At 45.7% G+C, this 27,178-nt stretch overlaps 1 protein-coding gene across 4 annotated transcripts in view; it reads right to left on the bottom strand.

The window, feature by feature from the left end:
* Positions 1–13,262: 13,262 nt before the first annotated feature.
* UNC5D (unc-5 netrin receptor D) overlaps positions 13,263–27,178 on the bottom strand; it is a 111,945-nt gene continuing 98,029 nt past the window's right edge. For all 4 annotated transcript variants that reach the window (XM_071579093.1, XM_071579097.1, XM_071579094.1 and 1 more), the window contains 4 exons: positions 24,913–25,062; positions 22,172–22,336; positions 20,359–20,537; positions 13,263–19,256 (listed from right to left, as the gene is read on the bottom strand). In XM_071579093.1, coding sequence (XP_071435194.1) covers positions 19,052–19,256; positions 20,359–20,537; positions 22,172–22,336; positions 24,913–25,062 — 699 coding nt within the window. In that variant the 3' untranslated portion in view covers positions 13,263–19,051. The remainder of the gene's footprint in view (positions 19,257–20,358; positions 20,538–22,171; positions 22,337–24,912; positions 25,063–27,178) is intronic.

The following is a 27,178-nucleotide window of genomic DNA, read 5'->3' as shown; positions in this document are numbered from 1 at the left end:
GCAGCACAGCCCTGTGCAGGGTGGGATGAGCCTTCCCAGGGCAATCCAGGCCACTACTGGCCCTGCCATCCCCTCTGGGTGGGACACTCAGGCTCTCTGCTGCTCTCCTGTCTCCTCAGGTCTGTGGTTTCACTCTAAGGGGAGAAGGCACCAGGGAGCCTCTTCCTCCTGGTCCCTGCTCTGTCCCAGGTGCAATGTGTGACCTTGGGCAAGGCAGTTGTGCCTGCACTGCAATCCTGGCTCATTGTCCTGCTTTTAGATGTTTATTAGGAGGGAAATTACACACAGCAAGACAAGGCATTGCCCCTGGAACCTGCACTTAGAGCTGGAAATGGAATGGGTGGGTCTCAGCAGTTTCCCTCTCAAAGCACTGAACTCAGATTTGGTTTATTCCCCTTTCAATGCCAACACTGCTCCTGTTTTTCACTCTGGAAGACAAGCACTGGCTCTGTTGGACTGAAGGGAAACCTCCCCGTGCTGTTTGTGGTCTGTGTCTGTGTGTTCTTTGCAGGAGCAGTTGAGAGATGATTTGAGAACCTGCTTGTTCCTTGTTTCTTTGAATCACTTGGAACCAGCCAACACAAGAGACAAGATGGATAGTGACCCAAATACAGCTGGGAATTGGTCTGTATTTCAGTTCCCAAGATGGATCTGCACTATCTGAAACACTGGAGGTGAAGGACAGCATAACTGAGAGCCCCAGAGAACATTTGAATACAGGATTTTAATCGAATCTGCCTGGTCAATAGAATTGTGCCTTTGTCAACTGTCTGCAAAATCAAAGGCACAGAGGCAGAATTGCTGCTGAAAGGTTGGGCTTTGTGCAGTCAGCACTGAAATGATGTTCAAACACCATCAGCTTCCATTTTCTCTCCCTGCTCCTGGAGTTTGTTCATCAGAGTCATTATCAAAGCACGGAGCATAAATAAACCCCTTAGTCAAAGGCTTTCAGAATGTAATGTAACAAATTGTTCAGCATCACACAAACAGATGCTCCTCTGCAGCTCAGAGCTCCCAGGGAGGAGGAGAGGAGAGGAGGGGCTGCAGATCCAGGGGGAAGGGGTGGGAATCTCAGGGCAGGAGTGACCACAGGGCAGCTGGACACTCACCACAGCTGCTCCAAAGCTTTTCTTCTGGGGGTGGGTTGCTGGATTGCAAGGACTGTGTGCAGAACCTTGAGGAGAGAATGAGAGTTCTCTCTTAAATACCGGGGCATTTTGTGGGTTTGTGATGTAGTAAAACTCTCTCTGGGTGTGACAAGCTCAGCTGACAAGGGGCAGCTGGATCTCAGTAAGAAGTAAGGGCCAGGTTGGACAAGCAGAATAGAGAAAAAAATAATCTCCACAAAGACAAAAGCTCCAGTAGCAAGAGAAGTTAAAAAAAGAGTGAAGGTAGTTAGTGGCAGAGGAAAAGACTCAGCTGGGCAAATACCTAATGGAGGGGTGAGTTTGGAGTGTCTTTCGTGTCTTCAGACTCTTTGTCACTTACTGTTTTAGGCTGGAACCTTTAGGAATGGCTTGGCTGAAGTTGTTAGGAACAACCTTAACAGTGACAACGCCCAGTTGTCCCCAAAGAAGTCTCTGAATTAAAGCTGTGCCATACGTGACCTGCTCTTGGTGTGATCCCTTGCACAGCCACCTCTGCGTTGGCTCGTGCTGGGAAGGGGCAGATTTCACTTCACAGCACTATTCCATTTCTTCCCATTATTCAGTTGTTTTATCATCATGTACTCAAATGCACTGGGGATTTCTAAATGGTGTGTAAAATGAACATCTGCCATAGGCAGGATTGGCACATCTGGATCCATTAATTTTTCATTATTTCCCAGTGTTGGAGGTCAGATGTTCACAATGTGGTAATGTAAGAGATTCCACTGGTGGGTTTAATGTCTCTGAAGCAGATAATTCTATTTACAAAAGTGTTTCAAAACCTCAGACTATGAGAGCTTGCTATAATTTCCTCATTATTTTTAAAAAGTCAAGAATCCTGCAGAACTTACCCAAGTAGCAACCCATTTATGATTTATAGAAGTATTGGAAACTGGATTATTGTTGTTATCTCTGCTGTTGCATGGAGGGCTGCACAGGGGTTTGCTCTGCCCCTCTCCTGTCTTTCACCCCCTTCCCATTTTAAGCAGCAGGAATCACTTGCTGGCTTTAAGACTGGTTTGGAAGTTGAATAAGTGTATTTAAATAAATATGCAGAACTGGTCCCCTATAGGAACCTTTTGTGCCAACTGTGCTAAACAATTATTACTTTTATTTGGTACCAATGAGTAGATCCCCTGACACCATAAATACAGGGGCTCTCTCAGGGTGGAATTCTGCTTGTGCAGTAACAAATGATGAGTAAATTTGTAGTTATGCACCTCCCTCCTGTGTGCAGAGCTCTGATTTAAGGAGGATTGTGCTCCTCCCAGCAGTCGTTATCATTCCCTGCCACGGCCGGGGCTGCATTATGGAGTTGTTAAAGGGTGCCTTGGTCTCTCCTGGTGCACACACGCAAAGCAAATGTCACACAAAGGTCACCCAGCATTAGAGAGCTTCACTTAAATGGATGTGGAATTTCAATGGGGTTCCTTGTTGGGAGAAAAAAACATTAAGGAAGAAAGAAAGTTCCTGTTCATTCTCCTGGCATTTTGTGCGTGTGGAGCAGCATCGCCTCGGGCAGGACTCGGTGCCTGGGCTGGGCTGGGGAGACTCTGCAGAGCTGGGAGTGTTTCTGGATTGTTCCCTGGCTCACCCAGAAGGGAAAATACAAGGATAGAAGGGCTGAGCCTTTGCAGGGCAGCAGGGAAAATTATCTGAATTTAGGGACAAGGGAGAGGAGAATGTCTCTGCAGTACAGGGGAAATCTTTGTGTGTTCACTTCCAGGTGCCACCTCCTTTAGCTTTTTACTTGGCTCAACTGACCGTGAATTTTCTTATTTTAATTTTCTTTTCTCAAGTTAAAGTCAAAACACTCTAGGACTGATTGGGGCAAGGTTTATATTTGGATCCTTCCTGCCCACATGAGCAGTGCCTGGTGTGCTGTCTGAGCTCAGGTCTGTCTCAGTTCCATGTGTTGGGTGCCACTGACACGCGGCGTGATTTTGGCTCATACCTGTCAGAATGCAAAGTGATTATTTCCAGCTCTGTTAGCAGGAGTGCTGTGGGGAACAGCAACGTGTGATTATCTGAGTCCTCTGTCAGCTCCATCCTGAAACCTGAGCAGAAGGAGTTTGCCATTTAGAGGGAGCGTTTCTGGGGGAGGATTTTTACTATCTATTGCTCAGAGCCTGGAGGTTGAAACAGAGATTTGTTCCCCTCCAGCTGTTAATCCAGCACTTGACATTTAATGACAAGCTTGGTCCTGGGTTGGAAAAATGAATTTATTACATCTTCTTGGCAACTTCTCACTCATCTCCTCTCCATTTCCCCTGTATCCCCCCCTGAGCCAGCCTGATGCAGCCTCAACAGTCCCTGCCAGGGAGGCTTGAGGTGAGAAATGTCTCTTGGAGCAGAACTGGTGCTTTCCTGTGCTTGTGTGTGGCCAGGAGCACCCAGTCATGTTCTAGGGCCAGAGATTTCCTTTGTTCCTTGACACTTGGAATAGTTAAAGGACCTTCTCTCCTGCCTTGTGCCCCACACCTCAGTCCAGCTGCTGGTTGCCAGTCCAACACTGGGTGTTCTCAGGTTTTCCTGAGTAGCTGAAAGGGGCACAGTCTGGGAAATGGGAGGGCAAGTGCTCAGCCATGGAGCTTCTGGTCTCTGCAGAGGCCTGGAAGCACCAGCCACTTGGAAAAACGAGGAGCTGTGTGCTCTGCCTGTGCTCAGGTTTCAGCTCCTGAGCAGCAGGAGGAAGTTTGCTTATCACAAATGTTCAGTTCACACCAGACTTGTGTTATTTCTGCAGGGAAATCTGAGCCAGTGTTTCCACAGCATGACAATGTGATGAGACTAAATGGCAGAACACTTGCACTGTTGAATATTTAAATGGGTGTCAACCACTTGTTACTTTGGGAAAGGAAAATAAAAATCCCTCAACGTGTTTTGTGTTGCTTTTCCTTGTGACTGTGGAACAAGCTCATCAGTGGGCAAAGATGGTTTGGGCAGGGGCCTCAGTAGGATTGTTTTGCCTCTTAGTCCCCAGTTCAAATCTTTTCCAATTGCTGATGTTTATGACCTGTCACAGGTGATTCATGGCATGTGGTGAATTAATTTGTGGGAAATGGGTCTCAGTGCATTTTTCTTTACATTCTGTTCATTCCATTGGCAGGTGCTGCCACGAGGCTCAGGCAGTCATGGGCTTATTGCTTTTCCTTAACCCAAGTCCACCTCGCTCAGGATCACAAGTTTAGCACATGGCACTGGAGGTATTTGGATTTCTCTGCCATTCCTTGGCTGTCCTTTGGGATTCTCTTCCATGTCACCTTCTCAATGACAGATTAGAAGTGTATTACAGTGTTCTATTTCTCTACCAGGATGTAGCCCACGGACTTGAGCTAAAAGTTGTGTCTTTCCAGCCACTTTCCTGTCTGACAGGAGTGGGCAGTGATTTTAATAATTGCTGAATGAATTAATTAAAATTGAGTATTTAAATGCTCCATATTTAAAGACCCAAAGGGCAATAGAGCAAACAGTGAGACTGGGAAGCTGTGACATCTGCTGGGCAATTGCTCCTTGTCTTCAGAGCTGTTTGAGGGCATCCTCTTTGATTTGTCCTGGCACCCGTAATATGCTTTACAGCCCCCAAGATCTTGCAAATTCAGACTCAGAGTGTGCCTGGATGTGCTCAAAGGTACTTGCAGGGACAGTTTGGGTTCAGACAATCATCTGCAGCCACCCTGAGGACAGAAATCAGCAGCTGCACTTTGTTCCTCTTGCTCTGCTGACAAGAGGAGCATGGAGTGCTGAGGGCAAGGACACAGCCATGCCCTCTGCCAGCTGTTCTGAGGCTGGAGGGCACGGGGGGAGGCCCTGGGTTGGCTCAGCTCGAGCCAAGTGTGTCTCTGCCCTCGGGTCCAGGCACTCAGAGACCACTCAGGGTTTGTTCCTGGGCTTGGGCTCATCCTGCAGCATCACAGCACGTGGTTCTGCACCATCTGGGGCTTGGCCATGGGCTCAGGCAGCACAGGACTGTCCCTGTGCCCAGCTCAGAGCCCAGGGGTGTGTGGGGAGTGCCAGCTGGCAAATGGGACATGCTGCAAGATGGGGACACCGACAAAGTGGGATTGGAAGCGATTTTGATCTATGAATGGTTGGTATTTGTACAAGAAGATGTGGGGCTTGATGGCTCAGGTTCTTGGGGCTGGATCAGTCACACAGTAAGGAGTGAAGTATATTCACCTGGATATCAAAATTCAACCAAGCAAAAGAAAGGTAATAATCTGTCACCTCTGCTCTCTGTGTCAGGGTTCTTTCTATCAGTGCTCTCTTCAGTCCTCCCTCTGTGATCCGTCTCCTGCTCATCCCAGCAGCTCAGCCTGAGTGTGATTTCCTTCCTGAAATTGCTCCAAGTCAGACAGAAATGATCTCCTCGTTATTTCCTTATCTAAACTGAGCTTTCCTAGCTATAAAACCCTGCAGTTCCTTCAAGATTAAGCTCTAACAACAGAGATACCCCCTTTAACTTCTGAGTACCCTGGTTCCTAAAGCTCTGCTGCGTTTTCACCTCTTCCAAAAGGACTCAGGCTGTAAGCCCTGGAGAAGAGTTATTTTCCATGTGTCTGGGGGAAGCATGAAAGTCCCACCTGACTGAATTGCTGCTTGTTTTCAGGAATGTGCTGCACATCCCCACTGGCTTCAGGGTTTGCAGCACATCCCCACTGGTCCCAGGGCTCCTGCAGCACATCCCCACTGGTCCCAGGGCTCCTGCAGCACATCCCCACTGGCTCCAGGGCTCCTGCAGCACATCCCCACTGGCTCCAGGGCTCCTGCAGCAGATCCCCACTGGTCCCAGGGCTCCTGCAGCACATCCCCACTGGTCCCAGGGCTCCTGCAGCACATCCCCAGTGGTTCCAGGGGTTGCAGCACATCCCCACTGGCTCCAGGGCTCCTGCAGCACATCCCCACTGGTTCCAGGGATACTGCAGCACATCCCCAGTGGTTCCAGGGGTTGCAGCACATCCCCACTGGCTCCAGGGTTTGCAGCACATCCCCACTGGCTCCAGGGATGCAGTTTTCTGGCACTGAGAGGATGGCTGAGGTGTCTGGACAGCAGAGCAGCAGTGGCTGAGGACTCCCCCAAACCCCCTGAGTGCCCAAACCTCTCCTTGGCTGCAGTTCAACCTTCCAAACCAAACTTTGACAAGAGGCCTCCAAAGCACTCGACCTGCCTGATTTAATGTAAAGTCCATTAAAAACCTCAGCTTGGTTCAGAATGTGAGAATTGACATGTTTAAACTCTGTTGCTTGCCTTTCCTTTCTGCTGGGTGTATCCCTTTAAGCCAGCCCTGGATCTCTGTTCCTTGAGGACTCTGTGTTTCAGTAGCCTGTAATATTAACAATTAATGCTCGGGTTTCTAGGATGGGTTTGCTCTCATTTGAATAAAAGGCCTCAAAGGAAGGGTCAATGAACTGTGAGGAATCAATCTTTCATAAGCAGCCTTTGGTTCTCATTGCAATATTTATGAATGATAAAGCTGTCCTGACAAGGCAGAGTTCAGCACAGAGGCCACTTGTGACAACATGACAAGGTTTCAGAACACAATGTGGGTGTAATTAAAGGCAGAGCACAGAGTGGAGCAGGAGGGGACGTGCCCACTCCATTCCCTGAGTGTTCCTGGAGCATTAATCCAATGTGACTGTGCATTGCATGGGGCTCTCCCCAGGTCCAGGCTTCCCAGAGAGCCCAACTGTTGGGAAGTAAATAAACCCCATTCTTTTAAACTTTTTTTTTTTTCCTGTGGTTTTTAGCATGATGGATGATGAGCAGAAAAGTTCTGAAGGAATAAATGCATTTAACCTAATTTGGGCTTTGAAGGAGAGGTGTGTAGTCAGTCTTTTATATACAGATGATGTGAGATAAAATAATTGTCTTGGCTTCTTAAAGTTTTGTGATGTAGGAAAATGTTCCTTCTTTTGGAAGAAAGTTACTCAAGTCACTCATTATTTCTGCAACTGAACTGGGATTAGAAATAACTTATTGTGAGTCCCAGTTCCTGTGGATTTTCTTCATGTGGCTCCTACAGATGTGTCCAGCTGTGCCCATGTGCATATAATGGGACAGGCCAACAAATCCTCCCAGCCCAGCCCACAATCACTTTGTGCAGCAGGGCATTAAAATGCATTTTGCCTTGTAAAAGGAAAGAAAAGTGTGGTTAATAACTTTAAAATCTCATCTCAATTTAAAAATGTGGTTTTTACCCACTGAGTTCCATAGACAAAATACCAACTGTGTGAGGTTTTCAGCTTCAACACTGCAAAGTGTTTGCAAGGCAAGGAAATGTGAAAAAGTCAACTCCACTTAAGCACTTGCTGGGAAAACCAGTATGGTCTGTGCTCTGATTGCTGTGCTTTGGGCTTTCCTGAAAACCTCTGTTCTTGTTTGACATTTTGCACAGGTCTTTTTACCTTTTCCAGTGAAATTTGGTCCAATTTAACCCAAGATGTTAAACTCTCAGAGCAGCTCCTGAATCTTCCCAGCCTGCCTTTGCAGCAGGAACCAGCAGCTCTGGCTGCCAACAGAGTGCCAGTCCTGGAGGTCAGGGATGGAAGGGAAGTTTGGGGAGGACCTACTGGATATGGGACATGTCTGGAGCTGCCTGGAGAAGGAATCAATGCTGAATATTCCTGAATATTCCATTGTGTGCCTTGGCCACGACTCAACTGGGCTGTCCTGCCTTTCATCCTGCTCATCCAAGGGAAGCTGTTCCCTCCTTTTCCAGGAGCCACTGCCATAATCCTGTGCCCCAGGGCTGCGTGCCAGGATGTTTTTAAGGTAATATTGTTCCTGACTTGTGTGTTCATTTTCCCTCTTGCATGATTGATTTCATGTAGGGCCAGAAATGCCCTTCCAAACCGCCACTGCTTCAGGGAAAACACAGACACAAATCATCCCCCAAAACAAAAAGGTCAACTAGCATTGAATTAGTTCATTTACAGAACTCTGTGGAATTAGAAATGTACTCTTAAATTGCTTCTTGATTGAGGACTTTTGCCTCATTAATCCTGAACAACCTCTGAGCTCTGTTGAAGCCTTTCAGAGGGAGGTGCAGAGACCTGGCACAGGCTGAGCCATGGAGGGAACAGGCTGCCCACACATTTCTTCCTGAAGTAAATTAATGGGATGTAACACACTTTGTCCCAGTGACTCCCTCCTGCTGTCACTCATGTGGGAGTTTCTCACCTGCTTTTCTCCTGGATTCTCACTTTGCTGATGTCTGTGCATGGTGCCATTTGAGCTCTCATGGGACAAAGGGCTCCAGGTGAACTGACAGGGTTTGAAGTGTTGGCCAGTTTGGAATTACTGCCAGATTCATAGTGCAGGATAATTTGATTTCTTCATGCTGTTTGTGAAGATATTGCTCCTCTCCCTTCCCTACACTCCCCTTACCACTGTCTGGGTGTCTCTATCAGCCAAACACTGCACCTGGCTCTGCTCCTGGAAACAGCAGATGAACTGTGGGCTGTTATTGCTCTGATCTTTGTCCATCCTCACCCACCCCTTTGGGTGCTGTTTGTGCCCCTGACCTGGGGTGGGTGTGGAAATTAAACTAAACTTCAGCTCTGGGAGCAGGGCTTGTTTTTTCAAACTGCTCCATAAAACACCTCAGAGCCTTTCAGGTGCTGTTATAATAATGAAGATACTGAAGCAACTTTCTTTGTTAGTGATAAAAGAATCCTTCAAGTATTGGGAAAGATGGAGGGAATTATTACCTTCCTCTTGCTGCATATCCAGAGGCAGCAGGAGCATTCACTTGGCCTTTTTCCATGTGTTTCCTGCTTCCCACCTTCCTCTGGCATCAGCACATCCCAGTGCTTTGCTTCCCTCCATGTCTGCCCAGGTAACACCCCCTCCTTTTTTTTTTTTCTTAATGTCAAAAGACATTTTCAGCCCTGCAGGGGCCAGGCAGCATTACTGTCTGGGCTCATGCTGAGTTATTAATTTAAGCAAAAATTTCAATTCCAGGTAGCCTGGGGGGAGTCTCAGCACTGGCAGCCCCTCATCATCCCAGAGTGGCCCCAGGAATAACCTTTGCCTGCCTCATTAGCTCTGTGCTTGTGTAATGGCACCAGGACTGGGGAGTACAATGAGCATGGCAAAAAATGGGGCATGGTTGTTTGGGATGGTTTGTAATGGATTCCTCACCTGTTTAGAAAAATGACAGAGCTCATGGAACTTACTCTTCAAGGAGTATCAGGGGGAGAAAAGCACTTTTTTCAGGCCAGTCTCCATTTCTGGCAGCCCTGTGAATGTAGAGCAGGGCTTTGATGAGCTGCTGTTTGCAAAGAGCTTCTCAGAGTGCATTACATGGCAGAGATTATTCAAAGCAAAAGTAATTAGTGAAGGACAAAATGCAAGGAGGAAAATCACAGCACCTTTCCCTAAGTCAAATTTTAATTGAATTTCTGTGAAGCAAAACTGTGAAGCTCTTTCCCTATAAATGTTAAATGCAGAGGTTTCACCACTGTAACAACCCTATAAATTAGTTTGATCATAACAAATCCTTTAAGGAACAACTGTCGCTCCTCGGGAAGTTTGTAAATCAAGCTGAGCTTAATGTACTTTTTCTTCCCTTGAATTTCAATACTGTGGGTGTTGCCAGGAACTCACAATCTCTGTTTCTTGTTTCCTACTCAGCTCCAGTTCCCTGAATGTGACAGAAGATCATGATAATGAGCACTAAATAATTGCTGGCCGTGGGCAAGTGTGAGCAGCAAACACGAATGTTTCCAGGTAATGAGAGGGAAAAGAGATCTGTGTATACATGAAATGGGGATAAAGAAATCGAGGGTCCTACTTTTGGAAGTGTTTGTCACCCACAATGGGATGGCATTTCTCAAAAGTCCTCAGCTGCTGATTAACTCCTTTAAAAAGTCAAGATTTTTTATTTCCCAGATGTCCCAGCAGCTCCCAGTGCTCCCAGGAGTGATCCCAGTGGTTCCTGTGTGATGGTGGGAATAGCTGGATCTGTGCTTTTGGAAGGGCTGTGACATGGACCTCATGGGGTGCAGGCAAAGCTGCTCCTCCAAAGGAACTGTGGGTTTAAGGGCTGTTCTTGTTGGTGTAGTTGTTGCTCCAGAAACCGCCCAGAGCTTGAGGACATGAGAGGATGAAATAGAGGGTGACTGCTTTGATGAGAGAAATGTTTGTGTGGGGAAGGGAGTCTCTTTAGTTTTCTTTTTTAAATTCTTACTTTAGTTTTTACCCTGGTGTTGATTTAGGCACCTGCATTAGAAACTTGATACAACCTGACAATCCCCCAGTCAGGCCTGAGCCCCTGGCCAGGGATGTGCCCAATTTGATGGATGCATTTCCTTGCATTCAAAACTAAACGACTTCCAAAGGCTGTTTTTGTGCTACTTCAGAGCCTGATTCTGGTGGCTGAGCTGAGCAGAGGCACTTGGGTGGCACAGGGGGCAGTGATTGAAGACACTTGTGCTGTGGGAATGGCAGAGCTCCTCCAGCCCTGCTGCTCTCCCCAGGCTGCTGGAAGGAGTTCAATAATCCAATGGGTCATTTCTGCTCAATTGCTGTGATTTATTGTCCCACTGAATTCAGATTTTCTGAATGTTAATGAAAAAAATATACCTATCACACCAGCTCATGCCACTCTGCTTTATGACCTTATTAAATCTTACACTTCCTTATCATGTGGTGACAATTACTGGAGGACAGGACAGGGCTCCTTCCCACACCAGCCCTGCCAGGAACACTCTTGTCACAGGGACAGGCTGCATGATTTACACCAAATGAACAGTCCTGAGAGGGATTTTTACAGTCCTGACAGGATTATATAGCAAGAGAAAGGCCATTAACAAATACAAAGGAATAAGCAGGAGGGAGAAGGCAGGTGACAAATGGGGAAGTAAATCTTTAGATCTGTCACTTGGTAATAAAATAACCTTCATGGGAAGATTTAATGAGCTGGTTATCCCACTAAAAGAGAGGGATATACTGACATCCTGGATTTCCCAGGGGGGTTGGGCACAAGACTTGCCCTAATTCTGTAGCAAAATGACCCTCTAGCAGGTGTGATGAGGAGCTGAGAGCCCTCGTGCTCAGCCCAGCCTGGGCTGCCACTGGGGATCCAAACCAAACCCCTTGGAATGTTTCAGGTATAAGGAACCAAACTCCTTCAAGGACCTGCTTTAAAGCTGATTTTGAATTCTGAAGGCATTTTTAAGAGGCTGTGATTTATCTGTATGTTTTTTCTAACAAAGCTTTCTGCAGGACTTTAGGCAGTGATTGTGGTTTAAGGTTTGACTCTGCAAGTGGGTGCTGTTATTTAGTAAGTAAAGCTGGCAGGGGAAAAAAAGCAAAGAAACAAAAACAAAATAAGGGAAAATAGCCTTGAAGTTGTGATAAGTATTGGAATAAAATACATAAAATCCAAAACATATCTCAGAAGAGGAAAAAAAATGCAAAAAAAGCGCAAACTTTCCCAGCAGAGCAGATTGGGATTTATTCAGTTTGATTTAAATTAGTCTGGGGTGTTTGCAACCAGGAGTTCTCTCCAGTGATGCCTCCTGTCACAACAGAAGGGTTAGAGGATTTGAGTCAGCAACCAAATGGCCTTAAAACACAACAGAAAATAAACACATGCAGGGAGAAAGTCTTTCCCTCTCCTTCTTTTCTCTGTCACCAGCCACAGCCACCCATTCTGTCCCAGCTCCAGGAGCTGTCAGGGACACACAGACTCTGCTGGGCCAACCAAGGGGGCTCTGAGGAGGTTTGGGGGCCCTGGGAAGGTTTGGGGTTCCTAAACCAGTCTGGGGCCTGTTCAGTGAGCAGTGAAGGCAGCTCAGAGCTCCAATAATCCCTGCAGGTTCTGTACTCAGCCCTCCTAAACTCTGTGCAGACAGCCCAGGGCTGAGGCTCAGGCTGAGCTGTGTGGGCTGGGCTGGGCTGGGCTGGGCTGGGCTGGGCTGGGCTGGGTTGGACTGGGCTGGGCTGGGCTGGGCTGGGCTGGGCTGGGCTGGGCTGGGGGGTCAGCGCCCCCTCCATGGGCTCTCAGATGCTCAGTGACTTATTTTACTAAGTATTTGCTTCACAAAAATCCTTCAGCCTGCAGGAGGATGTTAAAAGTTACAACAACTGAGGTAGTTTTGCAAATTTATTGAGCTTCACAATGCTACAATAATTCAGTTGGGTGTGAATTTGAGAACTGAGCAGCTTCTTTCTAGTTTGATTTAAGAGTTAAAGAGTATTATTTAAGAGGTGTCAGTTGAATTATTGCTGGTAAAATTTTTCTACTTCAAGCCTAAATGTGATACTTTATTTAATGCAATCTTTCAGAACTGTTTGGAAATTGAATCCTTTTTATAAAATAATTTCTGATGCTCTTAACAACAGGTGATGTTTGGTCCTCCCTTTGTGTTGGAAACACTGCCTTGGGGATTTTGTGTTTTCAGAATGGCTGAAAGAGCCCAGCCCAGCCCAGCCCAGTCCCTTCCACTCTTCTTGCAGTGGAATTTCTGAGAGGCTGCTCCTTAAATCACAGTGCTGTGAACTCCCCAAATAGCAGATATTATTTCCCTGGAAACATAATTAATTATGAATAATTTTGCAATGACTGTCAAGGGCAGTTAATGTGACAGTCCTGGCTGTTGTCAAAGGTGCCCATGATGGTATCTGGAGTTTGGGATCCTGGGTGAGAACAGCTCAAATGCAGGTCATAAAGTGTTTGAAGGATGCCTTGATTTATAGCTCTTGGCACCACTGTGCTGTATGGACTAATAATTCATGTTATTATATCCCACTTAAGGGCAATGCCATCCCCAGGAGTGGGGTGGTACTTGTGTTCAGATGAATAAAATAAATAAATGTAGTGCAATACCTCAAATCAGAATTTAGGGGAGATGTATTTGGTTGTAGTCCAGACTGGTATGAGAGCAGGATGATATTCCTGACCTGTTTCTGTGTTGTCAGTAAACTTCAGTTTTGGTTCTATTCCTGTAGATTTTAATTTTTTTCTGGAGAAAAGGTGCCCAGTACTCTGTTTCCAGCATAAACTCCCCACAAGGCTCCCCATAAACCCAGCAAAGCATCCCAGAGTACTCAGACCAGAACACTTTGTTTTATCCCAGAAATCACCACTTGGACAGTGACCCCAGATGTCAGTAAAAGACTCTTTATTCATAAATAACTGATATGCAGGAATTCCCATCTGTACATTTCTCTCCATACAGTTCTGCAAACCCTACAGAAAACACCCAAACTGGCCAGGGTTACTCTCTCAGTACAATATAACACAGCTGGTTGGCATTACCAAATATATATATGTATATATATTTATATATGTACATGTGCTGAAAAAAGAAGCCAGTGCAGCCTTTTCCAAGGAGTCTTTCCCAAGTATTTTACTGTACAACATTCAGAATTTACATTGATAGAACAAGGCACAGAAAGTGTGGTATGAAGCCAAGGCCATGCTTTTGATTTCATGTTCTGTCTCTCTTCCCTTCTCCTTCAGCTTCATACTAAAGAAAGCGTTCAAACCTCTGCTCTTCTTCAGTTCTAAACACACTGGACCCGGGGGAGGGAAGGATGCTCAGTCAAATGAGCCAAGAACCAACATTTTCAGAACCTATTCATTGCAAAAATAAAGGAGCAGAAGAGAAAATAGGTCTCTCTAGAGGGAATACTTGTGGGGTTTTTTCTCTTTTTTTTTAAAAAATAACTTTTATTTTGTGTGATTAGGTTGAAGTTCCCCTTCCTCTTTTCATCAAAGAGCTTGTCAAAATTTTGGAAGATGAAAATGCCACGGGGATTTTTATTGTTACCTCTTGTTGTGTCTAACACTGTTCTGAGTCTCACCAGTGTCAAATTTTACTTCATCCAAATCAACAGAAGGTGCAGGTTTAGCATTTTTGGACCCATGTAGCAACTGGGATCAGAGTCACAGTGGGATGAGCTGGGTTAAGAGGTGGGAGGAGGCGACTCCATCTCCCCAGTCACAAACTCTGTGGTGTCAGTTTGCTGTTCCCAAATATATATCCCAGGAGTACATATAGATGAGGGGCATATATTTGTGTGTGTGTACTGCTTAGTGATGCAGTCAGGGAACCCTGTGAGGTGCAGGAATGGGGGCTGGGGTTTAGTGGAAAGGATGCAAAAAGAACCTACAGCATCACATAAAAATATCCCTCCCTCCCCCTCCAACTTCAGTGCCCAAATGGGGGGAAAACCAAAGGAATCTGTTGAAAAGGTATCACCACCCTAATGTTAATGCTCCAAATTTCAGTGTGGGGAGTACCAGGTGTTAGATGTTCCAACCTGCAAACCCAAAGCATCAGTCAGCTCTGTGGGAGGACTTGGGAGGGAACACTCCCCTTTCCTGTGGCAGATCCCCTGGCTGTGAGATCCGTGTCTTCCCCTCCTGCTGCGCCAGAGAAGCTCGAGCCAGGCTTGGTGCAGGACACCCTGAACTTCCTTGGGTGCTCCACCTTCTCTTTGGGGTTTAGACAGTAAGATTGGTATGTAGAGACCAGGTGACACAGGGGTTTGACATCTCCTCAGATCTGCAGAAGGACATTCTGGACCAAGGTTTTCACACCGGGGCGGACGGACGAAGCAGCTGCTGACACAGCACAGCTCTACGGAGGGGAGGCTCTACCTGGGCATAGCACAGCACAGATCAGGGCAGGCCACCTAACCCTGCCCCTGGGCTACTGCTCACGAGTGACTGCAGCTCTAGTTACCCTGTGACACGAGGTGAGGGCACTGCCCACGGTCCTGGCTCACCTGGTTCCCTTGGAAAGCACAAACCAGTCAACACAACTCAACAGCTCAGTTAAAGCAGCTTTTGCAATAGCTTGAAAAGTACAACACACCCCTACCCACCCGAGCCCCAGACAAGAAACACTAGTAGAATCTGTACTATTCACCTCTAATACAAAAGATATAGTGGCAAATTCCTAGACATTTAGTTCATTTTTGGACAGAACAGTGGACACGGATACGGACAGGCTTTGCCTCTACTTGTGGCAATGGGCAGAACAGAGTTCTGCTCCCTGCACTGAGGACACTGTTACTATCACACAGTTCTCTAAGTGACTCTTTAATCTTAGAGTGATCTATTTATTTCTGTCTGTGTTGGAAAGGAGATTTTTGCTACCATTTCTGCTGGTATTGTGATGAGAGAAAAGGCTGGACTTGTGTGTTACTGGGAAATGGTTCAGGATGTTTGCCACACATTGAGTGCTATTTGTGGCGACAGGTGTTGTGTGGTTTAACTCACTGTGTTTGCTCAGGAATCCTATAAGTAATTTTAAGTAGACCATCGTTATTTGTCCAGGGAAGGACAGAGGTGCCATTTCACTGCTGCCCTGCAAAACCCTCCAGGCTCTGCTGCAACAAGAAGAGTGTCGAGGGAGTAATTTCACCAAACCACATCCCAGAAAACATCCTTCAGCAGGGATAACATGGCAGAGGTTCTCAGTGAGTGATTCTCACCATCTCTGCTGCTGTGAAACAAGTGGAGAAATTCCTGGGGATCAGTGAAATTAGAGAAAGGCCAGAAAGACAACTCTTGAGATCATTCACAGTTGTTAAGGGCTTGGAAATCTAATTTCCTGTTTTCCACTCAGTTAATTACCATCCAAGAACTAATGCAGCTCTTTGCTTAAATCTGTGTTTTATAGGCAGAAATAGCCTGGAAAAAAACCGATTCAAGTCATGCCCAGAAGCCCAGGACAGATCCCCCCTTGGTTTAGCTCAGTGTGTACCCAAAACTGTATTTTTTGTAATGGGAAATACAGTCTGGCATTGATTGGTTACTGAAGGTGTTAACACTCATAGAGCCCTGTCTGACAAAGGGATAAAAGCAATGGCTCTGTGGGGTTGTGTTAATCCCCTGGAGTCCTACAAGATCCCTGGTCTGGGGATTTATGCTGAACAAGCTCCTCTGAACCTCCTGAAAGTCAACAATGCCCAGAGAGGGGGAGACCAGTTGTTGCCAGAGATAAAAGTAATAACAACCCCAGTTCCCTGTATTTTAAGAGAATTGTGCTGGTATCTTTTCATCTATTACAAAAAGCCCAATAAAATTTTGGTGGGAGTTCAGGGTTGCACAGACTGTAAATGAGCTTTACAGTGCTGGGACTGCACGTTGTGCTGACACAACTGAAAGTCATTTTTAAAATGCAACTATTAGTCTTAAATGACTCACAGCACAGAAATACCTGGGCAAAGTGCTCAGGAAGATGAAAATATATTAGAGCAGATTCTTTGGTGATGTAAACTCAAAATGGCTGTTTCACCTGATCAGACTCAGGGCAGCCAGATGGAATCTAAATGTGTAAAATTGCACTTCTCCTACTTTCTCATTTGTGAAAATTGTTTTTCAAATGTAATAATTTATAAAATAGAAGAAAGAAATACATTTTTAGGTTCTGGCCTCTAATCCTGCTTTAAGTGCTCCTTTTACATCTCTATTTTGGATCAAATCATACACATGTATGTAGATTTCCAAAATTCTGTTTAAGGCAAAGGAAGAAAGGAAATGTGTGATATTGGGGCATTTCTGGTTCACCCAAACAATACAAGGGCATCACAACAATCAATAATAGGAGTTGGTGATCACGTTTTCAAAGTTTAAGGTCAGTAACAAAGAAGCTGCTTTAGCCAAAGTGAAGAAAAACCAGGGAGGAAAACCTAAAGGGCAACACCAAACAGTTCCCCTTCTGGCATTGGCAGATTGAGCCTTTTATTCCCTTTCAGCCCATTAACTCAGTCTGGGGTTTGGGGTGGAGTTTGGGGGACACCAGCCCAGAGAGCTGCTGGGGTTGTCTCTGTGTCCCCGAGCTCTGAGCAGACAGAGCTGGGCCAGGATTGAGCTCAGGAGCTCAGAACAAACTCCCTGCTGGAGAGAGCCTGGCTCTGGTTTCCCAGACAACACCAACTCTGCCCCTGCTCCCTCCCTGGCTGCCACTCCTTATCTTGTGTTTTCCTCATTCCTGACATTTTGTCCAATGAAGAACAGGTTTCTGAGGAGGAGGACTGGCAGTCACTAGAAATAAAATTCAAACCCAGACAGAAGCTCAAGCAGGGCCAGGCTGCTGCCAAATCAGCTGCTGTTCGTGCCTCAGCCCCAGACCTGCTCCCAGCCATCCTCCTTCCCCTGCACACAGGAACCAGCCTGGCAGGCTCTGGGAAACCCTGAAGTGCAGAAAACCCTTGCAGAAGTCTCAGGTTTTACAGATCTCAGACTATTCCAGCCTCAGGATTTACAGATCTCAGACTATTCCAGCCTCAGGATTTACAAAGCTCGGACTATTCCAGTCTCAGGATTTACAAAGCTCGGACTATTCCAGCCTCAGGATTTACAAAGCTCGGACTATTCCAGCCTCAGGATTTACAAAGCTCGGACTATTCCAGCCTCAGGATTTACAAAGCTCGGACTATTCCAGCCTCAGGATTTACAGACCATTCCAGGCTGCTGAGCTGGGAAGGGAATGGCATTTGCACTTTCAGAGCAGCAGGAATGAGTCAAGAGTTGTTGTTCAGGCTTTTCAGAACCTGGGTAAAGAATTATTAGGGATTTGCACACTGTACCTGCCCTGTGGCTCATTGTGCTGCTCTTGGCCAAATACAAGGGGGAAAAGCCCCAAAAATGCCTGTTTTCAGTTTCTTGCATTTCCAGAAAGCTCCTGAAGCCTCATTTCTGTTCCTGCTTCATCCTGATCGTGCTCCTGTCGCCCACGTTGACCTAACGAGCACCTTGGCTAATTGGCAAGGATATGAGTGAAAACAATGGTTGAATTTGGCTCAGTACCAGTTCCACCAGGCCCCTCCTTCACAGTGACAGCTCTTTTTGGTTTGGTTGACGTCATAAATTACATTTGTATGAAATGAATAAAAAATAAGGAGAATTCTCTAGCTGGATTTTGATTGTGGTGGTAAATGCAATTTGTAGCTAAACCAAGTGTAACACAGCCAGGTTTATATCCTGTGAAATTCCCAAACTGTACAATGAAATCAAGCCCATTTTTGGCAGTACCATCTGGGGTTTATTGTTTCAATCTGAAACCAAACCAAAATTAAGCTGTGCTGATTGACTTCACCTTTACTCAGTTTAGCTCCAGAACATGAGGGAATAAAAAAAATGTATAGACTTACTAAAATAAGGCTGGAAATTTCCTGCCTGTTATTTGGTTGTTTAAATCCACCCCCAAAGAAACAGTTTCTGACAAAGTCAAAGTTTGCAGACCAAGAAAATTAGAAAATTCCTCCAGTGTTTGCAACACCCCAATTTCACAGAGAAAAGCTTTTGTTCTGTAATTTTGGGAACAGAGCAGGCAGGAAAGCTCTGCAGCAAATGTACATTCATTAAGGGATTGAACTTTTAAAAGAAATTGTCTGGATCACACATGATAGGAAATAACTATGAGATCTTCTACTTCCTCAGACATCTGAACAGGATAAGGCCAAACTTGTCAGTTTTCCTGCAGCAGACATAAAGTGACAACGTGATGCTCTCAAATGGGATTTTAAACCACTCTTGAAGTGACAAACCTTTAGACCAGGATTAGCCTCCAGTGGCTCTAAATATCCAACATCATATTTGTTGATTTTCACTAGGCATTATATCAGCATTACTGTTCCTAAATATATATTGTCCAAACATTTACCTTCTATGGCTCTGCATCTTTCTCCTTCCTGCCCCAGGACTGACAGATGTGTAGTTTTGTTTTGGACTTTTCCAGGTGAATTTTAAACCAGGGAGGGCAGGGACAAGGTTGTGTTTTCCTTATCACCAGGTGATATTTAATAGGGCTGCTTCTGCTCCTCCCACTGCAGACTGCTCTGTGGGATGAGTTCCATCCACAGGCACAGAATCCCTTCTTTCCTCCCTGCCCAAGGAACCTCCAGCGTCAGAGTCCGAGTTCTGGAGTGGGGAGAGGGACTAAAGTCCGTTCTGGCGGCTGTAGTTGAAGTCGGGCTCCTCCAGCTCAGTCTCTGTGATGTCAGAGATCTTGGAGTGTGTCCTCCCAATCTCCTCCAGGGCACAGGCCAGCGAGTCCAGGTCTCCATCGTGCTGGTGTCGAGCCTCCCACAGGTCCAGGATGACGGCAGAGGGGCTGCTTTGGGTGGCAAAGTAGGAGAGATTCCTGAGAGAGGGAGGAGAAAATGAGTGAAAAGGATGAGGAACAGCTGCCCTCAGTGCCAAAACCCAAACCCCTTCAGCTGGGTGGGGTGAGATGAGGAACCCTGGAGAGGACACACACTGGGGCATTTATCCTTCAAATGAACAGGGGACTGGGGACAGCAATGCTGGGCAGCAGCACCAGGTGTGGAGTTGAGAACAGAGTGCTGGAAAGCATCATTGGGAAATTTAGCAAGGATTAGACAGGCAGAGGGTTTATGGAACACAAATTGATGCTTGTGCTTGTATAAAGATCTGACATCTTTTAGTTTGTGAATTTATATTTTATTAATGTGCCATTTTTAGGACTCTGCAGGGGTGATGTTTGCAAAGAACTTGGTAAAACAAAGTGTTCATCATAAACACTTTTCTCTTTACTTCAGATGTGGTTTATTGAGACTCCCATGCACAGCAACAAGTCAATGGAAAGTTAGTTTGCTTGATTTAAGTACTTCTATTCTCTCTTGGGAACGTATTTATGGCTTTCGTGACAGTCAGAAAATATTCCTGTGAGTGAACTTCCTCCGCCAACTTAATTTAGTGAAGTGGAAAAAGCAAAGTAAGAAGTAAATTGGTTTTTACAGCATCTTTCAGTTTTAATAATCATAATATTATTACTCATAACAGTAGAGCATGACTGCCTTTTTAAAAGATGTCTTTTCCTTAAAAAAAAAAATCCTGCAATATTAATTTTGGAATACAAACCACATCAATAGGAGCCAAGGCAACAGGTCATGGGATTTTTTTTTGAGAGAATAGGCAGCCTTTTAAGTCCTTTAAAACAGTGTTTTCATAGTAGATGACAGTGTCAAAGCCCTTCTACAGTCTTGGACTTCACCAAGACCCCACTCTTGTGTACAAAGGTCCAGCCCAGAACAAAGAACTGCCCTTCAAAACTCACACGGAAGGAACAGAGAAGTTCCTGTTCTCAGCACTATTTGTATATAAAATCAGGTACTTGAGAGTCCCTTAACGACTCTGCACACACCTTTAATACCAGCAAACAACCCCCACAGCAGCCAGTTATCCCCGTGGAAATGTTCCCTTTTCCAGGCACCTGCCATTACCTGTTGATGCTGTTTTTCTGTGCCAGCATCTGCCAGTCCTTGCCCTTGGCACTGGGCGTGTCGAAGGTGGCACAGATCCTCTGCCTGATGGAGAAGGGGATTTTGAAAGCCTTGGGGCCCACCTGGGCAGGGAAGTTGCTGTCGTCGTGTGCAAAGAACGTGATGGTTTCTCTTTCACTCTGCACAGAATGGGAAAGCAAAGCAGTTGGAGGAAGGAGCAACGCCGAGCCTGAGATCCCTCCTGCAGCTTGGGGAATTGCCAAGGGAGAATGAAAGAGCTGAGAGGTGAGTTTTTTGATTTGTGAAGTAACTCATAGAATATCATAAGGACTTGCTTGTAAAAATGTTTAAAATAGTGTTATTTTCCTTCTACGAGTTTTCTTTTTGGTTATTTTTGTCTTGCAGATGAAGTCAAACAGAGCAGTGAGGGGTTTCTAAATCTTTAATTGCTTCAGCCTGAAATACGGACACACAAATCTCTCGTTTGTAGGGGGTTTTATCTACATGTGCCTCAGTTCTCCCAAACCCTTTGGAATTCAGGTGCTCTGTCATGTTTTGCTATGGAAGAACACCAGTCTCGTGTGCCAGAGCCCCGATTTGATGTGTGACTCGTTTGAGTGCAGAGCAGCATCGATGTTACTGACAGTGCTGTGTAGTCACTTCACAGAACATTTATGACACATCCCCAAAGCCATCCGTGCACAGCAATAGGTGCTGGAGATCCATCAGCTCTGCCTGGCTCTGTTAAATATGCAGAGCAGCAGTGGATTTCCATGCCCTGCACATGTGAGATAAGCAACACAGACCTGGGAATTGTATCCCAATGAGCAACTCCAGTGAGCAGTTGTCAGTTATACATTTATTTTGCAGTCAAATTACCCTCACTCTTCAGTCACTGCTGGAGATAGGCATGAGAAAGCCCTCTGTGCTAGCAAATTTGTGTGAAGGCAGAACTGTGACACACTCTGGGGACTTGTGTATGGATGGGACTCGTAAAAAACAGAGCAAGGGAAAACAAGGCAATGACAACACAAGGCAACAGCAACAGTATTGAAACACAGAGAGAAAAAGAGAAGATTTTTATGAAGTACCAATAAAGAACCAGACAATGCTTGGCCATACTCTGAGGATTTTTTATAGAGGATGATGTGGGTGGTTCTCTTGTCTGCCTCCTGCATTCTCTGCACAGAGCATTTAGCAATGAGTGTAGAGCTTTAATCCAGAACTATTAATCTGGATTAATCAGCAAAGATGCTCAATAGCCTAAAACCAAGCAGCTGAGGTTTTCACTGCTGTAGGAGAGACCACCAGCCTGTTTGGCCACAGGTTTGATTCCTTTTGCCTGTGAGCAGAGCCCCAGTCCCCAGGAGACACTGTGTGTACCTGTGTGTTCAACTCCCAGTGCTCTGCAAACTCTGCACAAACTTCTTGCAAGAAAACTGCAGCCACCAACCCAAATACGAATTATTTTTAGTGTTGTGGAATTTCTGTGCTTTGATTTCTCCTTAAAAGAGAACCTGTAAGGCCTTATAGGCTGGATACATGTTTGAAGAGAAACTGCACAGAAAGGACAAAAATGGGGAGGAAACTGGAGGTTGCCCAGAGAAGCTGTGGCTGCTCCATCCCTGGAAGTGTTCAAGGACAGGTTGGATGGGGCTTGGAGCAACCTGGGTTGGTGGAAGGTGTCCCTGCCCATGGCAGGGGGTGGAACAGGATGGGCTTTAAGGTCTCTCCAACCCAAAGCATTCCAGGATTCTCCCCTGTGATGGTGCCCTGGAGCAGCACAGTAAAGGAAGGTGAGAGCAGCCCTTACCTCGAGGATGGAGGTCTGCACGTGCAGGACCTGCTCGTGGCCCTTGAGCTGGCGCACACACACCTTGCAGGTCAGCTGGGTGGTGCCAGGGCTGTAGCGCTCCAGGGAGAAGGCACAGAGCAGGGGCCGGGCACTGCCACGCCACACGCGCGAGAACGGCACCTCCTGCCAGGGAAGGGAATGGCATCAGGGCAGCAGGGCCAAGGCTGCTGTGCCTTCAGGAACATCCCTTCAGCCACACAGCAGCACAAAGCCAATGCATGATCATTCCAAGGATAAATACCACGGTGGTACCTTTACTGAAAGCTGAGATTTCATCAGAATCACAGAATCCCAAAATCGTATCAGTTGGGAAGGACCCACAAGGATCATCGAGTCCAACTCTGAGCAAATAGCCCATGAAACAAATGATGGGAGACTTATCTAAAACTTTAAAAAAAATGCACTTTGCTTCCTCCTTGCCAATATCAGAACTCTTACTCTGCTCTGTGCCTCCTTGCCATCCCCTTGTACTACAGAATCCAAAAAAAAGGAGCTTCCAAAATCAAGAACAGCCCTTGCTCTGTCAGCCTTCCCTTCTCCATCTGAGCCACCCCAGACCAGTCTGTCTCCAGCCCCAGGTTGGACCCTGAGCTGGGAACAGGAGCAAGATACTGACAGTGATAAAGAAAACAGAAGCAAAACATTAGAGTGGAGCAACCATAATTAGATTTTTTCAGGGTAATCATCTCTGCTTTCATCCTGAGTGGAGGAATCACTGGGCTGAAAAGAATCAGATGAAACCACACAGAGGGACAACGTGTGGTGAAGGATGAGTGGTTCACGTATTCCAGAAATGCTTTCAGTTTCATTCTGCCTTTATAATTAAGTTCTCAGCAGAGAGAGGGAATGGAAATGATCTCACAGCTCCAGACAGACCCCGGATCCTCCGAGGAACACGAGATGGGAGGAACACACCTGCTTTTAGACCCCAAAGATGCCAGCCCAGCCTCTTAACATGCTGCTCAGTGCCCCTCCTGCCCAGACACCCACCCAGCTTCCAAGGGTTCCCCCAGTTCCTTGGGAGCGTGGTGGGAAGGGAGCCAAGCACTCGGCAGCTGCTCCTGCAGCATGGCCAGGACAAACAAACACTCCGCAGAGTCTGGAGGAATTCTGGGACCACCTGCCATTAACTGCCTTGCAGCCAGTTTTACATGATGATTTATTCATCCCTCCAAGCAGCATCGTTACTGATCTGAGAAATCATTAACATAAATCTCTCCTCATCCCACCACCCCATAATGGTTTCACTGGTGGACCAAAGTGGTGGCCCAGGCTCTGTTTTCCTGACAGGCAGCACAAGCAGCTGCTTGCACAGACGTGGGAGACAAACCGAGGGAGCACTGCAAGGAACTCCACATGCAGAAATAGAGTCTTTTATCCATAAAGAGGCTGGAACCAAACCAGAGCTGTCACCAAGACACTTCACTGAAGGGGAAACACAAAGCCAGTGTGGGTTCTGCAGTTCCCCTTAGAGACAATTACTGTATTTCTGAGCTGGCCAAGTCATCCCAACTACACTCAGTTATGAAATGCAAATATTCCTTTGGTTCAGAAACAGCCCTGGGTCAGCCCAGTCTGGCAGCAGAGGTTTTGTACAGGCTTTTTTTTAACCCTGGGTCCCTGCTCTGATCAGACTCTAAGCAGCAGTTTGAGGCTGAATTTCAGTCTGTTACACACATTTATTCTGGTTTGGACAAGGGATCAAGAGACAATAAATTAATTAGGGCTGTGTTCATAGTGTGGTGTGGGGCAGAACTCAATTTGTTGGATTTAGAGAAAACTCCCATGATTTTTACTGCTTGGGCTGATCCTGCCCTTGGTAGGTATTTGCTGTAGTAGTGAGGTATCCCAATATTGGTTGCTTTGGCTTCTAAAATGCAGTTAAAAGAGCAGAAAAACCAAAACACTTCAAAGCTGTTCTTCATAAGAAGATGAGAATGATTCAGTTTCTTTCATTTCTTAAGTTGCAGCATAAATTATCTCTATATTCTTAATGAGGTAAGACTTTATCTGGCTGTGGATCTGTGTTTATAAGTTTCAGAGCCCATTACACTCATGTTTTGGAGAACATGGCAACACATTTAAAACAGGTTTTTTGCCAAAATACTGAATGATAGATAATTGTCTCTCTGCTTCTGGGAAAAGGGAGATTATATAGTCTAATTGAGTTCTGTATTTTAAGAGCAGCCCACTCCATGTGCCAGCACATCACTTCTGATTCCCAGGAACCCACATCCTTAGAAATCCTTCTTTTGTTTTGAATTTCCCTTTCCGGTTTTCAACAGCCTCTTTAATTAATGGAGTACAGAGAAAATAATTTGCTGCTCTTCACTTCTAATTCTCGCTATCTACGTGCTGTGATTTGAACTCCTGATTACATTTAAATATCATTTTCAGCCACACAGTTGTACCAAAATTGGAGTAACAGCTATCAGAAACATCTTCAGGAATGATAAAATTCAACAAGAAATATTGGCCTTCTGTTGGAGGTAATAGAAATGAGGGAAAGTACAAGCATTTTTCTAAAATGACAATTTTAAATATACAACCGAGATCTCTGTTTGTCCAACTCATAAGGCAACAAATTTTTGTAGCACACTCGAGAAATTTAAACCACACCTTTCCAAAATAAAAGGAACCTTTGTAATATTTGGGTTCTGCCCATACCAGTGCAAAGGGAAACAGGTAAAATTGAGTACCTGACATGCAGTAAATGGTTTAATTCTCCAAAGGAAGGGAGGGATGTCAAGGACTGAGATCTGGAGACTGCAGGTATTTCCTTTAAAATGCAGCAGTTTTGGTTCCTCCAGTAATTGTCCTCCTTGGAGTCTTTCATCCGAAACCACTTCCTGCAATGGCAGAGAAGTGAAATTTTTCAGTATTAGGAACAGAAACCAAAGCCAAAGAAAATTCACCTTTCCCAAGGCATCTGGTTCACCCCCAGCATGTCAGGGAGTGTTGCCCCATGGGCCAGCTGATGGGATTGGTATTTATGTGTCCCCATTCCAGTTAAAGGGCTGGGTTTGGGCACTGTCAGCTCAATTGCTGTACAATTTCTGGCTGGGACACTGAATTTTGTGCTGGCTCCCTCCACATCCCACTCCCCCAGTGCAGCCCAGGAACTCGGGGCTGGAGCAGCAAACTCCCAGGGCACTGTAGCACAGCAGGGACTGTCCTTGTGCTTTGGGATTTCAGCTCAAAACCAGCCAGTTTTCCTTTCCCCTGGAAGTTGCTCATGTGTGACTGTTGCTGTTTGGTTGAATCCCTCAGGATCTCTGGGGCAAAGAAGGTCACCAGCAGTTCCTCACCCTACACAGGGAGGGACCAAGGCCATGTCAGCCCTTTCCAGGCAAAGCTTTTCCCTCCAGAGGGAAAATGGGAACTGGTTTAACTGTGGCAGCATCACAATTCAGCCCCTCTTGTGTTCTGAACAGCACAACTGCCCTCGGTGTTCCCATGAAGCTTTTGAATGAGAAACTGGTGCAGGTTGTGCCTCAAACCCCTGATGGAGAGCTCAGTAGGGGCTCTCAGGGGACTGGGAGGCACATGGAGAGCCAGGGCAGGGTCTGGGCTGCTCTGCACAGCTGGAGCCAGTGCTGAGAAACCTCTCCCAGGGCTTTTCATGGCACTCACTCACACACAGGGAGTGAACACAGCAGGTCAAATAATTCAGCCTCATTGCTCCTCTCTGGGGCGTCTTCAGAGTCACTGGACAAGACCCTGAGCAGTCTGAAGGGCAGCCCTTGAGCAGCAGTTTGTACTACAGTCCTCTAGAGGTCTGTTCCCTGCTAAATTTTTTATGTAATTCTGTGAATTTAAAGCATAATAGTAAAAAAAATCACCCCTGCCTGTACTTAAGTGATGTTTATTCCTGAGCTGTGACAGTAAAAACACCAGTGAGGAAGGAAAGGTTGCACAAGTCTTTAAAAATCAGCTGGCAAGGAGTCTTTCCAAATTACCTTTTTTAGCCACATAAATTATATAAAATCTGTGTACACTGAAGGGATTTAGTGCTTGTCAGTGCCAAAGTTATTGTTAGAAGAGCTCCTGGAATGATTGTGACCTTCTGAAAACTCGATGCCTGCTCGAGCTCCCTGAAACTCTGCTAATGGATTTCTATTAGAGACCAATTTTTACAGGAGTTCAGGTTGTTTTAACTCCTGGTGGTTGGGTTTATATGAAGGAAGGAATTAGAATGGAGAGTTTAGTTTTGGATTTCCAACCACAACAAGAGTAGCTTGTTTCATAATTATTTTCAATATTCCTTGAATATGTTGGATTTTTTTTTTTTTTAATGTACTGTGGTTCTGTAAATCCTGCTCTGCCTTTAATGATGCACATGGGCCATAAATCCTCACGTGCCATCAGGGTTGCAGAAAACACAAAACACAAAGGATTTGGGTCTCTCAAATTTTGAGAGCCAAGAGTTTCCCACCTCAGAGCTGCAGAAAAGCAGCTGTTGGAAAACCAAGGTGAGTTTTCTCAGAGGGGCAAAGTCAAGAATGAAAGACCTTTGTATCTCCTGTAGGTCTGCACTGTAAAGGACTGACTGTCAAACAGAACTTGGCAACCCAAACTCTGATCCTTTATCCCCAAAATTCTGTATTCTCCATGTTCACCAGTAATATTTACATGTTTTAATGGCTGTATCATTCCATAAATACACAGTTGTCTCACAATCTACAAATACCCTGTTCTCATTTCTGTGAATGCAGAAAACTGGTAATTATTCTTCTAATAATTTTCTACAGACTCATCAGGAAGATACTGGTACCCACTAATTGTGGAAGTGTTATAAAGAGTATAATTACAAAGCTATTGTAAGTCTTTAACAATCCTTTTGGTGGCTTTGCTTTTATTAGAAGCACAGAGACATCAGTGAGAGTCATGTTTCCTTTCTGTATGATGAGCAAGGGAGGGAAAAATTCATGTCACAACTGTCTTCATTTCAGTTCCCCAAAGAAA

This window comes from Pithys albifrons, chromosome 29 (genome assembly GCF_047495875.1).
Source record: "Pithys albifrons albifrons isolate INPA30051 chromosome 29, PitAlb_v1, whole genome shotgun sequence".
In the NCBI taxonomy this organism is placed as follows: Eukaryota; Metazoa; Chordata; class Aves; order Passeriformes; family Thamnophilidae; genus Pithys; species Pithys albifrons.
The sequence above is the reverse complement of the archived record's forward strand: the minus strand, read 5'-3'. Positions and strand labels throughout refer to the sequence as shown.